General features: G+C 37.4%; 1 protein-coding gene across 1 annotated transcript; it reads left to right on the forward strand.

Annotated features, from left to right (window-relative positions):
• The first annotated feature begins 3,486 nt into the window (after window positions 1-3,486).
• Window positions 3,487-4,975, forward strand: LOC129894778 (uncharacterized). Its single transcript, XM_055970421.1, has 2 exons — window positions 3,487-3,682; window positions 4,779-4,975. Exons 1-2 carry the CDS (start codon window positions 3,487-3,489, stop codon window positions 4,973-4,975), a joined length of 393 nt encoding a protein of 130 aa, XP_055826396.1.
• Window positions 4,976-13,653: the final 8,678 nt, after the last annotated feature.

The following is a 13,653-nucleotide window of genomic DNA, read 5'->3' on the forward strand; positions in this document are numbered from 1 at the left end:
TTGAACGTATAGAATCGAACTTGGACTTATTTTTGGGTTATTTTTCACTCTTTTTCTTACCCACAACCCTAAATTTCATCTACGCTTTTCCAAATCATCTCCTACATAATTTCTCTCAAACAAAAGGGTTTCAAGTCTTCCCATTAAAAACCAAGCAACAGGATTGCTCCAAGCTTCTCAAGCCTTCTTTAATTCCCTTTCAAGCTTTACTCTAAGGTATGTGAGTCTTTATCCATGGGTTATTTCACCCACGGAGTCCAAAATCCTTTCAACTAAATTACTTAATTTCAAGTATGGTTTCTGTATGGGTCATTCTAATTTCTACATAATAGCATAAATCATGATTAAACTTATGATTAATGGTCTACTTTGATACAAATTTATTTCAATTGTATGAATGATGTTTTGCAAATAACTTCTCTACTTAGCTCCTTAAAGGTTTCTGAAATTCATGGTGGATTGTTTAAATCATGATTTTAATTGATGAATTTCATAGTGTTTATGATAATTTTATTTACATATATGTTGAAAGTTGAATTGACTTGAACCCGCCTAGTTTTAAGCTATTTTCACTAAAGCATGACTTGAATGTTATGAACTCTATTTTAATGTTTAAGAAAGCTAATTACTATGATTATGGGAGTCTTATGAATGAAAATGAATGTTGGTGAAGGGTTTTCTCACCCAAGCGATGGATTCTCAATGTGATAAGGATAATTCTCACAACTTGAATCACCAAAAGTTTTAAGGAGTTATTTTACCGAGTGATGATTTGATGTCTCAAAATATATGTATGTTTATGTTACTATGATATATTATTCTATGGAATTCGACTTGGCACCGAATGGAGCTTGAGGTGGGGTTCGATAAGGGAATTTAATAGCCACCTCTTATTTCATTAACTATGTGCCACCATAGGAGACCTTGTAGGCTAGGCTAGTGGGTCCATATATGGCCATCTAATGTTAAAGAAATGAATGCTGATGGAGGCCTACCTTGGGGGACTATATTGGATTCCATGTTATAGCTCATATGTTCTTATTGTTGGTTATAGTCACTTATATGTACGATTTAAATGCTATCTACTTGATTTCTCATGCATGCACTCACTAACGTACTTCATCTTATAAATGTCCTAAATTCTTTCCATTTTATTGCATGCCCACATACTTAGTAAATTTCAAGTATGAACGCATACCCTTTTGAGTACATGATATCACCATGTAGGGACCGGTGCTTTTCATCATGATCCTCCACGTGGCTAGTTTGGATTGCTTGAAGACTATTTTTGATGAGTTTCTACATTCTGAAAATAATCCCCCATTCTATTTTTAGCTTATTTTATGTTAAGTGATTGAGACATCTATTATGACACTTTATTGTCACTTTATTTGAGGGTGAGCTAGGTACATATCTTAGCCTCTGCCAAGTCTACGGTTAGAGGTATTGTTGGATGTATATATGATTATCCTTGATTAGTATGGTGCTTGCTTATGATGTTTCCCTATAGTCCCTGTTTCCTCTCATTTTTGCTTATTTATTTATTTCCATTACCTATGAAAAGATAAATGAATTCTAAGAGTCTTGTTTGAGGTACCTTTGGGTTCCTCATTCGTTGCGTCACGTCTAGGTCCTAGGCTTGGGTCGTGACAAGCTTGGTATTAGAGCCCGAATTTTGAATAGTCCTCAAAGTCAAACATACCACATCAAATAGGGACTTGTTCATAGTTGTGAAGTGCACCATAATTATGAATAGGAGACTATGAGGTGTTTAGGAAACTTTCCCTTCTTTTATGATTCATGTTGTACCTTTTAGTTATTCTAAGACTTCCTGTATCTAAAGAATGGTTTTGTGTTCTCTAGACAATACCTCCAAGAATAGTGCCTCCATCTAGTGTAATAGATGCTAATCAGGTCCAAGTTCCTCTGATTCCAGAGGTTCCACATGATGAGGGAGTTACACATGCAGAGTTCCAAAATATCATCACTTTGTTAGCCCAAGTCATGGCTAACCAAGCTAATCAAGGTGTTGCTCCTCCTCGGCTTCAAGTGCCTACTCTGGCTACTAGGATTTGGGACTTTAAGAGAATGAATCAACCCATATTTGATGCTTCCAAGGTGGATGAGGACCCGATAGAGTTTATGAGAGTACCACCTAATAAAAAGGCTGAGTTAATAGTCTATCAAATCAAGGGTGTAGCAAGATTTTGGGTTTAACAATGGGTGATTGAGAAGGGTGAGAGTATGGGACCCATAAAGTGGGAAGTTCAAGGGTGCCTTCTTAGATCGCTTTCCTTTGGAGCTAACGGAGGTAAAGATTCAAGAGTTCACCAATATTCGCTAAGGGAGAATGAGTGTGAGGGGGTATGCCCTCAAATTCACCAAATTGCATAATTATGCTTTTTTCATGGTTTTTGACCCAATGGTAAGAATGAGAAAATTCATCTCTGGTATTTCTAATTTGGTGTCCAAAGAATATAAGACGTCTATGTTGGTCAAAGAGATGTACATCTTCCAACTCATGACATATGCAGAACAAATTAAAGATGAGAAATTGAGGGAGAGATCAAGAGATTTCAAAAAGACTAGGGTTGATGGAGGAGGGTTTACTTACCAAAAGTCCGGTTATGGTGTTGGTGGAAAGGGACAAGGTAGGAAAGGATTCATAGGAAAAGGTCCCAACAATGCTCCTCCTCCAAGGTTCAACAAAGACAAAGGTTCCAATCTTATGGTTCCAAGGGAGAATATGGAGGCTTAAGCTTTCCCCACTTCCAAGAAGTGTGGGAGGACCCATAAAGAAAAATGCTTAGCTATCTCCAATACAAGCTTCAAGTGTGGTAAGCTGAGTCACCAAGCAAAAGATTGTAGGAATGGTGGTGGTAGGATTCAAGGTCGAATTTCTCATGGTAGACAAGCTCAAGGGAGTGGCCATCACACCAAATGATTTTATACTTTGCATGGGAGGCAAGAAGTTGAGGAAGAACCTGATGTCTTCATCGGTATATTAAAGGTCTTTGACTTTGATGTGTACGCACTATTAGATCTGGGTGCCAATTTATCATTTGTTACCCATTTCTTGCTAATAGGTTTGATTTATTTCCCGAAATATTATTGGAACTCTTTTTGGTGTCTACCCATGTTGGTGAGTCAGTTGTTGCTACAAAAGTCTATAAGGATTTTCCCGTGTCTATATTGCACAAGGTTATTCCATGTGATCTCATTAAGCTTGACATTATAGATATTGATATTATACTCGGGATGGATTGGTTGCATATAACATATGCTTCTATAGATTGTAGGGCTCATAGATTCAAGTTTCAATTTCCAAGTGAGCCTATTCTCGAATGGAAGAGACAAGATTCGGTAATTAAAGGTAGGTTCATTTCTTGTCTTAAGGCCCGAAAATCAATTTCTAAGGGTTGCATTTATCATATTACGAGGGTTAGGGTTATTAACTCTGAAAGTCCTTCTATTTAGTTGGTCCTCATGGTTAATGAGTTTTTCGATGTCTTTTCCAACAACCTCATCGGTGTCCCTCCCCAAAAGAAAGTTGACTTTGATATCGATATTCTCCTCGATACCCAACCTATCTCTATTCCTCCTTACCGAATAGCCTCGAAGAAATTAAAGGAGTTAAAAGAGCAATTAGGGGAATTGTTGGAGAAGGGATTCATAAGGCCAGGTATTTTACCATGGGGTGCTCCCATGGTGTTTGTGAGAAAGAAAGATGGGTCGCTTCGGATGTACATAAACTACCATCAGTTAAATAAGATGACCATTAAGAATAAGTATCCACTTCCTAGGATAGATGATTTATTTGACCAATTTCAAGGGGCAATTCATTTCTCAAAGATTGATCTCCGGTCCAACAATCATTAATTAAGAGTAAGGGAGTGTGATATTCCCAAGATGACATTTCGAACAAGGTGTGGTCACTTTGAGTTTTTGGTGATGTCATTTGGATTGAAAAATGCACCGATTGTATTTATGGATCTTATGAATAGGGTGTTCAAACCCTACTTTGATATGTTTGTGGTAGTCTTCATAGACGGTATCTTGATTTACTCTCAAAGTGAGGAAGAACTCATAGGCCATTTGATAATTGTTCTTCAAACCTTTAGGGATAGGCAATTATTTGTCAAGTTTAGCAAGAGTGAATTTTGATTGAAAGATGTGGCATTCCTTAGTCATGTGGTGTCCGATGATGGAATTAAGGTTGATCTTAAGAAGACGAAGGCATTAAAAAATTAGCCTAGATCATTGTTTTCTTCGGACATTAGGAGCTTTTTGGGTCTAGCCGGGTATTATAAAAGGTTCGTCGAAGAGTATTCTTCCATTTTATCTCCTTTGATGAAATTGACCCCAAAAAGGAAAAGTTCCCATGGATGGATAAGTGTGAAAGGAGCTTCGAAATCTTGAAATATCAACTTACCTCCGCTCCTATTTTGACTCTAGTGGATTGAAAGGGTTTGTTGTATATTTTTATGCTTCAAGGGTCGATTTAGGTTGTTTTTTGATGCAAAATGACAAATTTATAGCCCATGCTTCGAGAAAATTGAAGCTGCACAAGCATAACTACCATACCCATGGTCTTGAGTTAGCGGTCGTTATATTTGCTCTAAAAATTTGGCGATATTACCTTCATGGAGTACATGTAGATGTATTTACTGATCACAAAAGTCTCTAATATATGTTCACCCAAAATGACCTCAACCTAAGGCAAAAGAGGTGGCTTTAGCTCCTCAAAGATTATGATATGGGTGTGCATTATTAACTAGGCAAAGCCAGTACTGTTGCCGATGCACTTAATACGGTTTCTATCAAGAGTGTGATTCATGTTGATGAAGGAAAGAGGTATTTGATTTGGGATGTTCACCGATTGGCTAGATTGGGGTTGAAGTTGAGTGGTTTCGATGATGGCGACATATTTGTGCTAAATGGGTCCAAATCATATTTGGTGGTGGATGTTAAGTAAAAATAAGGCCTTGATGCTTCATTGGTGGAGTTGAAAATATTGGTGGGAGAGAAGAAAGTATAAGCTTTATTCCAAAGGATAGATGGGGTACTTTGTTACCAAGGATGATTATGTGTTTCAGATATGGATGGCCTTCAGGGTTTGATCTTGAAGGAGGCTCATTATTCATCATATTCTATTCATCTTGGTTCGACCAAAATGTATAGGGATTTGAAGGAGGTGTATTGGTGTGGTGGCATGACAAGGGACATAAAAAGGTTCGTGGGTGAATGCCCAAATTGTCAGTAAGTCAAGATCGAGAACCAAAGGCCGGGTGGCCTAGCCCAAGACATTGACATCCCCACTTGGAAGTGGGAGGATGTGAACATGGATTTTTTAGTAGGTTTACCTCATACTCGAAAACATCTTGACATGATTTAGGTGATTGTTGATAGGATGACAAGGTCGGGTCCCTTTCTACCGATCAAGACTTCTTATAGTGCTGAGGATTATGCTAAGTTGTACATTCTGGAGTTGGTGAGGTTGCATGGTTTGCCATTTTCAATCATTTTAGATCATGGTGCCTAATTCACTTCTCATTTTTGTAGATCATTTCAAAGAGGCCTCATTACTAAAATGAATCAAAGTATCACATTCCATCCTCAAGCCGATAGGCAAGCCGAGCAGATAATTTAAATATTAGAGGACATGTTGAGGCCTTGTGTATTGGAAATCAAGGGAAGTTGGGGTGATCATTTACTGCTTCTTGAGTTCTCTTACAATAATAGCTACCACTCAAACATCGAGATGGCACCATTTGATGCCTTGTATGGGAGACGATGTAGGTCTCCATTGTGTTGGTTTGAAGTGGGTGAGATGGCCTTGTTGGATCCCGACTTAGTATGTGATGCTTTGGAGAAGGTGATGATCATTAGAGAAATGTTAAAGATGGCTCAAAGTCGCTAAAAATCCTATTCCAATACTAGGAGAAGGGATCTTGAGTTTAGTGTGGATAATTGGGTATACTTGAAGGTTTCACCCATGAAGGGTGTAGTTCAGTTTGGCTAAAAGGGAAAGTTAAGCCCTAGGTATGTGGGGATTTATAAGATCTTGAGATGGGTTAGCAAGGTTGCTTATGAGTTGTAATTGCCATTATAAATGGCTAATGTTCATCCGGTATTCCACGTGTCTATGTTGAGGAAGTGTGTGGGTGATATAAGTTCCATTGTGCCTTTAAAAGTGGTAAATGTTGAAGAAAACTTGACCTATGAAGAGGTCTTGATTGATATTTTGTACTAGCAAGTCAAGAGGTTGAGGAACAAGGAAGTTACATCTGTTAAAGTTCTTTGGAAGAATCAACAAGTTGAAAGTGCTACAAGAGAAGCGAAAGCGGATATGATAAAACTATACCCTCATCTCTTCCACTCTACTCAAGACTAAGGTATTAATTCATCCTTTTTCAATTACTTGAAATCCATAGGTTCGACTCTTCTTGTCATATGCATGCATAATTATGAAATATGTTTTGAATGATGTTTTAAATTGCACTAGTGCATGTATGCTAGGTTGTTTGTTTATACTCTACTATATTCAAGCTAAGTCTTGTCTCATTCGAGGAAGAATGTTCCCAAGGGGAAGATATTGTAAGGCCTCGGGTGTTTTGAAGGTTAAAATGTGTTATAATAAGGTGAAATAGAGGGGAAATGACTTTAGAGGATTTTTCGGACTTGTATTTCGGAAGATAAGTTTTTAAATTTTTTTTATAAAATTTCAAAATGGTGTGTCATGCCTTTGCTCCTTGATAGTTCAAATTTGCTAGAACTTAAATCAAGCTCAAATATGGGAAAAAATTTAACTTTGCAAAAATAAGGACCTATGGGGAAACGCCTCTGCGTCGCAGACTTGTTCCCATACTGTTCAAATTTTTGCTAAAATTTCCTATTTTAATTGAGGGCATCTTAGACAATTCTCTGAACATATATGGTCAAACTTGGACCTATTTTGGGGTTATTTTCTACTGTTTTGCCTACCCCAAACCCTAAATTTCAGCCCCCTCTTTCCCAAATCATCTCCTAGAAATTTCTTCGCCTCTTTCCCAAATCATCTCCTAGAAAATTCCTCTCAAACAAAAGGGTTTCAAGGTTTCCCATTAAAGACCAAGAAACAATATTACTCCAAGCTTCTCAAGACTTCTTCAATTCCCCTTGAAGCTTTACTCTAAGGAATTTGGGTCTTCAACCGTGGGTTCTTGGAGTCTAAAACCCTTACAACTAAATCACTTGATTTCAAGTATGTTTTCAGTATGGGTCATTCTAATATCTACTTAATAGCATAAATCATGATTAAACTTATGATTATTGGTCTACTTTGATACAAATTGATTTCAATTGCATAAAATGATATTTGCAAGTAACTTCTCTACTTAGCTCCTTAAAGGTTCTTGAAATTGATGGTGGGTTGTTTAAAACATGAATTTAATTGATGAATTTCATAGTGTTTATGCATAATTTTATTTACATACATGTTGAAAGTTTAATTGACTTGAACCCGCCTAGTTTTACTCTATTTTCACTAAAGCATGGCATGAAGGTTATGAACTCCATTTTAATGTTTAAGAAAGCTAATGACTATGATTATGGGAGTCTTATAAATGAAAAATGAACGTTGGTGAAGGGTTTTCTCAACCAAGCTATGGATTCTCCATGTGATAAGGACAATTATCACATACTTGAATCACCAAAGGTTTTAAGGAGCTATTCTACCTAATGATGATTTGATGTCTCATTTACTATGTGCCACCATAGCAGACCTTGTAGGCTAGGCTAGTGGATCCACATATGTCCATCTAATGTTAAAGAAATGAATGTTGACGGACACCTACCTTGGCAAGTAGTCTCCCCTTCCAATGTAGGGGGTTACATTGGATTCCATGTTATAGCTCTCATGTTCTTATTGTCGGTTATAGTCACTTTTCTACATATGTATGATTTAAATGCTATCTACTTGATTTCTCATGCATGCACTCACTCATGTACTTTATCTTATAAATGTCCTAAATTCTTTCCATTTTATTTTACGCCTACATACTTAGTACATTCCAATTACTAATGCATACTCTTTTTTCTACATGATATCACCATGTAGGGACCGTTGCTTCTCCTCATCCTCTTCTATGTGGATAGTTTGGATTGCTTGAAGACTACTTTTGGTGAGTTCCCATATTCTACGAACAATACCCCTTTCCCTTTTTAGCTTATGTTATGTTGAGTCATTGAGACATGTATTATGGCACTTCGTTATCACTTTATTTGAGAGTTAGCTAGGGACACGTCTTAGCTCCCGCCAAATCTAAGGTTAGAGGTATTTTTTGATATATATATCATGATCCTTGATTAGTATGGTGCTTGTTTATGACGTTTCCCCATGTCTCTCTTTCCCCTCATTTCTGCTTATTTATTTATTATCATTACCTATAAAAGGCTAAATGAATGTTAAGAGGCTTGTTTGAGGTATCTTCTAGTTCCGCATTCACCGTGTCACATCTAGTCTCTAGGCTTGGATCATGACACACTCATAATTCCTTCGTCAAGTTCATGATCATAATTCATTGTCATAGTTGAAAATCATAGGCCTAATGCAGGGGTCCATGTAAAATTAATTGAAAACAATGTATTATAGTAAATTCATACATAATAAGATAGAATAACATTAATAAAATTTAAATAGAAAGGACCCATGAAGAATTGACATGAAACCCTCATTGAATTGGGTAAAACTAAAATTGAAGAATTAGGGTCTTTTGTGACCCAATTGATTAATGAAATTCATTGGTGAATTCTCGGATAATCAAGGCCCTAAAAGCAAGATTCTACAAATGAGGACTTGAGCTTGACTTGAACCCCTAGCCTTGTCTTAGAGATGAAACCTTAAGAGAGAATTTGAGTGTCTTAGATGAATTGTTTTGTGAATGGTAGGGAATAAGAAGTGTTTGAAGAGTTTGGATAGTTATAGAATAGTCCAAAATAATGTATTTAGGAGTTAGGAGAGTAGAAAATGTCCAAACTACCCTAAATTAAAACTGTCAGAATGACTTATGGATGGAACCTATGAATCTTAGGTCCTTTGATGAGCTGTCAAAAGGGTTCGTAGAACCCATTGTCTAAACTTGTTCCTCCCACCTACTTCCTACGGGTCGTAGCTCGTCCTATGATTTGTAGGAACCATCCATAGTAGTTTTGCATCGAAATAGTAGATATTGGAAATTGCACATTGACTTTATAATCTTGGTCTATGGATCGCCAAGGGGTCTACGGATCGTAGGCCCTCCTCGTCCTACCAACTTCCAAAACTCCAAAAACTCAAGCCCCTGAATCTCTTCTATAGGTCATCACTATGGATCATAGAGCTTTCTACGGTCCGTAGGATCCCCTCATTGAGTGACTTCATACTTAGTCAAATTTTCCAACCTTCAGCGCCTTACCTATGAGACCTTCCTACGGTCAGTAGGTCTTTCTACGATCCATAAGTGGACCTCGTTGACTAACTTTCAAATTTCAAAATTTTCTAAAGTGTACAGGCTCACCTACGATTGACTTCCTACAGCCCGTAGGTCTTTCTATGGATCATAGGTAGACTCGTAGAAGTCTGCACTAGATCCTCTTTTTCTACAATATTGTTTTGTGTTCGACTTTCCAACTTCTGGGTCTTTCACTAGCCTACATTTATCCCTCCTTATAGAATGGCTTCAACTGTGCTTAAGGAGTTAAAGGACTGGTTGCAGGACCTTCTAGAGAATGGTTTCATCAGATCTAACATCTCTCCATGGGGTTCTCTAGTTCTTTTCATGCGTAAGAAAGATTGTTCTCTCAAAATGTGCATCAATTATCTTCAGTTGAATAAGGTCACAATCAAGAATAAGTATCCCATCCTCAAAATTAATGACTTGTTCAATCAGCTTAAGGGTGCATGTTTTTTCTCTAAGATAAACCTCATATTAGGCTATAACCAGCTTAGAGTTAGAGAGTATGACACTCCAAAGATAGCCTTTAAGACTCGATATGGTCACTATGAATTTATGGTTATCGATGGTGACTCATTATTTTGATATGAATAGAATGTTCAAACAGTATTTGTATATGTTCTTCATTATCTTCATAGATGTCATCTTGATGTATTCTCAGAGTGAGGATGAGAATGTAGGCCATATGAGAATTTCCTTGCAGACTCTTAAGGACCATTAAATGTTTTCTAAATTTATTAAGTGTGAATTTTGGTTGAGGTCAGTAGCATTCCTTGGTTATATTATTTCCAGAGAGGGCATATAGTTTGATGTTCAAAAGATCGAAGCGGTAAACAACTGGCTTAGACCTCTTTTTCCCTTAGATATCAGGAGTTTCTTGGGTTTAGCTAGTTACTACAAATAATTTTTGGAAGGGTTTTCCTCTATTGATTAGTCTCTGACCAAATTTTCACATAAGAAAGTTAAATTTTAGTGGTTCGATTCTTGTGACAAGATTTTTCAGGAGTTGAAGACTCGACTTAATACAGACCCAATTTTGGTTCTACCGAAAGGTTCAGATGGTTTTGTGATGCTTCTAGAATTGTTCTTACATGTGTATTGATGCAACACTATAAATTCATAGCTTATGGTTCTAGGAAACTTAAAGTTCATGAGAAGAATTACTCGACTCACAATCTTGAGTTGGCATTAGTACTATTTGCCTTAAAGATTTGGAGGCACTATCTTTATGATATCTATGTAGATGTGTTCACCAATCATAAGAGTCTTCGATATGTGTTTAATAAAAATATTTGAATCTTTACCAAAGGATATGAATTGAGTTGTTAAAGAATTATGGTATAAGTGTTTTCTACCATCTGGCTAAAGCTAATGTAGTGGAAGATGCTATTAGTAGATTGTCCATGGGCAGTGTTGATAACATTGAGGATGAGAAAAAGGAGTTAGTTTAAGATGTTCATAGACTTTCCCATTTGGGAGTTTGTTTGGTGGATACAAAAGATGGTGGAGTTATTGTTTAGAATGGTTCAGAATCATCTCTTGTGATGGATGTAAGGCTAAGTGAAATGAGGATCCAATCTTGGTTGAGCAGAAGGAAGAAGCCATTAAAAACACTGTTGAGGCTTTCTCCCAAGGGAGAGATATGGTGCTTCGATATCAAGGTCGGTTGTGTATTCCAAACGTTGATGATTTGAGGCAACATATTCTATAAGAAGCCCACAGTTCTTGAAATTCTATTTATTCATGAGCCACTAAGATGTACCGTGACTTGTAAGAAGTCTATTGGTGGAATGACATGAAAAAGTATACTATGGAGTTTATATCTAATTGTCCAAATTTCCAGAAAAGTTAAGGTTGAGCATCAGAAATCAGGTGGTATGCCTTAAAATATTGATAGTCCTACTTGGAAGTGGGAAGATTTGAATATACACTTCATCAAAAGTTTGCCTCATACCAATCGAAAACATAATTCTATATGGGAAATTATAGACCTAATGACTAAGTCGGTACATTTCATTTCAGTTAATACTTCTTATTCAGTCGAGAATTATGCTGGACTTTACATTCAGAAGATGGTGAAATTGCATGGAGTTCCACTATCCATCATTTTATACAAAGAAACTCGGTTCACATCTCATTTTTGGAGATCTTCTTAAGAAGTCCTTGGTACTCAGGTAGGGCTTAGTATAACTTTTCATCCACAGACAGATGGCCAGACCTAAAGAACTAATCAGACATTAGAAGATATGTTGAGAGCTTGGGTGATAAACTTTAAAGGTAATTGTGATGATTATTTGAGTTTTCTTATAATAATAGTTACCACTTCAGTATTCATATGGTTCAATTTGAGGCAAGAAATGGTAGGATGTGTGGGTATCTTATAGAGTGGTTTGAAGTTGGTGAAGTGGCTTTGATAGGGCTCGAGTCAGTTCATGAGGCTATGGAGAAAGTTCTCCTTTTTAGAGAGAGAACTTCGCAGAGTAGGAAGAAATCCAATGTCGGTGTATGGAGGAGAGATTGGATTCAAAGTTGATGGTTAGGTTTATCTGAAAATCTCTCCTATAAAGAAGGTGTTGAGATTTGATAAGAAAGGGAAGCTCAGTTCTAGGTATACTATACCTTACAAAATTTTGAGGCATTTTGATAAGGTGGCCTATGAGTTGAATTTGCCTACAAAATTGCAATCAATGCACCCAGTTTTTCATTTGTCCTTATTGAAGAAGTGTGTTAGTAATCCAACTTCAGTTGTTCCTTTAGAGAGTGTTGGTGTGAAGAAATATCTCTCTTACAAAGAGGTCCCAATTGAAATTCTTGACCGTCAGGTTCGTAAGTTAAGGAATAAAGAAGTCACTTCAGTGAAAGTGTTACGACCCAACCCCGTAGGCCGCAACTAGGGTCTGACCTGGACCTTCTTATGTGTATCTATTAGCTACCCTTAAGTTGAACCGTGTGTGATGTGATACCATACACGAACCCCAATGGGTCAAAAACGTTTTTTTCCTAAACCTGTAGCCTCATGCACCTGTATCATAACAGGACAGGGCATGCGAGCCGACAAGGCTGCCATACCACAAAAACATTTGCAATATGTCGTATGAGCGCAACTAAAACAAACTTACAAATAACTCACATACACATGTCTACAGACCTCTAAGAGTAATAACTGTATCATATGGCGGGACAGGGCCCCCACCGTACCCCTGAATAAATAAACATATACATCAATGACCAGCATCAATAGTAAGGCTCTGGAACAGCAGAGCACATTCAACATAGATGAGTGGAAACCCTAAGCTAGCGGATCTCCAACAAGAACATCTGTGCCTGTGGGCATAAAATGTAGCCCCCCTCCCCCCGAGAAAAGAGGGGTTAGTATGATATATGTACTGAGTATGTAAAGCATAACAACACACAACTGAGACCATAACTGAAATAGGGATGTAGGGGACAAGTATAACAATTAACAAATTACTGTACCTGTACCTTAGGACACGTAATCCCATGCATCATCATATATTGTGCATGGCCCTCTAGTTAACTCGGTGTCATAATCTTTACTTCATATTCACATATCATCGTATCATAATGCATTTCATTTCCTCATATCATCGTATACAGTATCATATCATCGTATATGGTATAATCTTATCATATATGTCATCGTATTACACTCGATTCACTACGGGGATTGGGGTCACAATGTATCACTCTAATCTCATATACATGTCTACATAAAGTATCTGGCCCCTTAGTGAGGGACTCGATGAATGGAGTGGTATACGTTTATAGCGTACCATCATAATATACATACGGTACCATTCCCTCTAAGGAGGGACTCGGTGTTCCTTCCTTATTCCTCCACATATACTATCACATTACAGCCAATCCAGGACTTGGTGAATAATCGTATCGTTATAACATATAACATATATCACACCTCACATACGGAATCGTCACCTCGTGCATGGAACTATACACAGCTGGCCCATGATGCGGTGAAAGAAGTAGTAGAATTGTGCACGATAACGTTCCCAACCCATCGTGGGACTTGAGAAAGGATGGGTTATGCTATACACGAGCAGAGTAGTGAGAAACCATATGCAACTAAATCATTATCTGAGACTCGATGAAACTATCAAGTGAACTGTCACCTGAAGACTAGAAAGGTACTTATCCGAAG

Source organism: Solanum dulcamara, chromosome 7, assembly GCF_947179165.1.
Source record: "Solanum dulcamara chromosome 7, daSolDulc1.2, whole genome shotgun sequence".
NCBI lineage: Eukaryota > Viridiplantae > Streptophyta > Magnoliopsida > Solanales > Solanaceae > Solanum > Solanum dulcamara.

Bases quoted from the DNA above. Each gene is read 5' to 3' on its own strand.
- LOC129894778 (XM_055970421.1), top strand. From the start codon at position 3,487: ATGGTTAATGAGTTTTTCGATGTCTTTTCCAACAACCTCATCGGTGTC. The intron at 3,683-4,778 runs GTATTTTACCAT...ATTATTAACTAG, and splicing joins GAAGGGATTCATAAGGCCAG to GCAAAGCCAGTACTGTTGCC.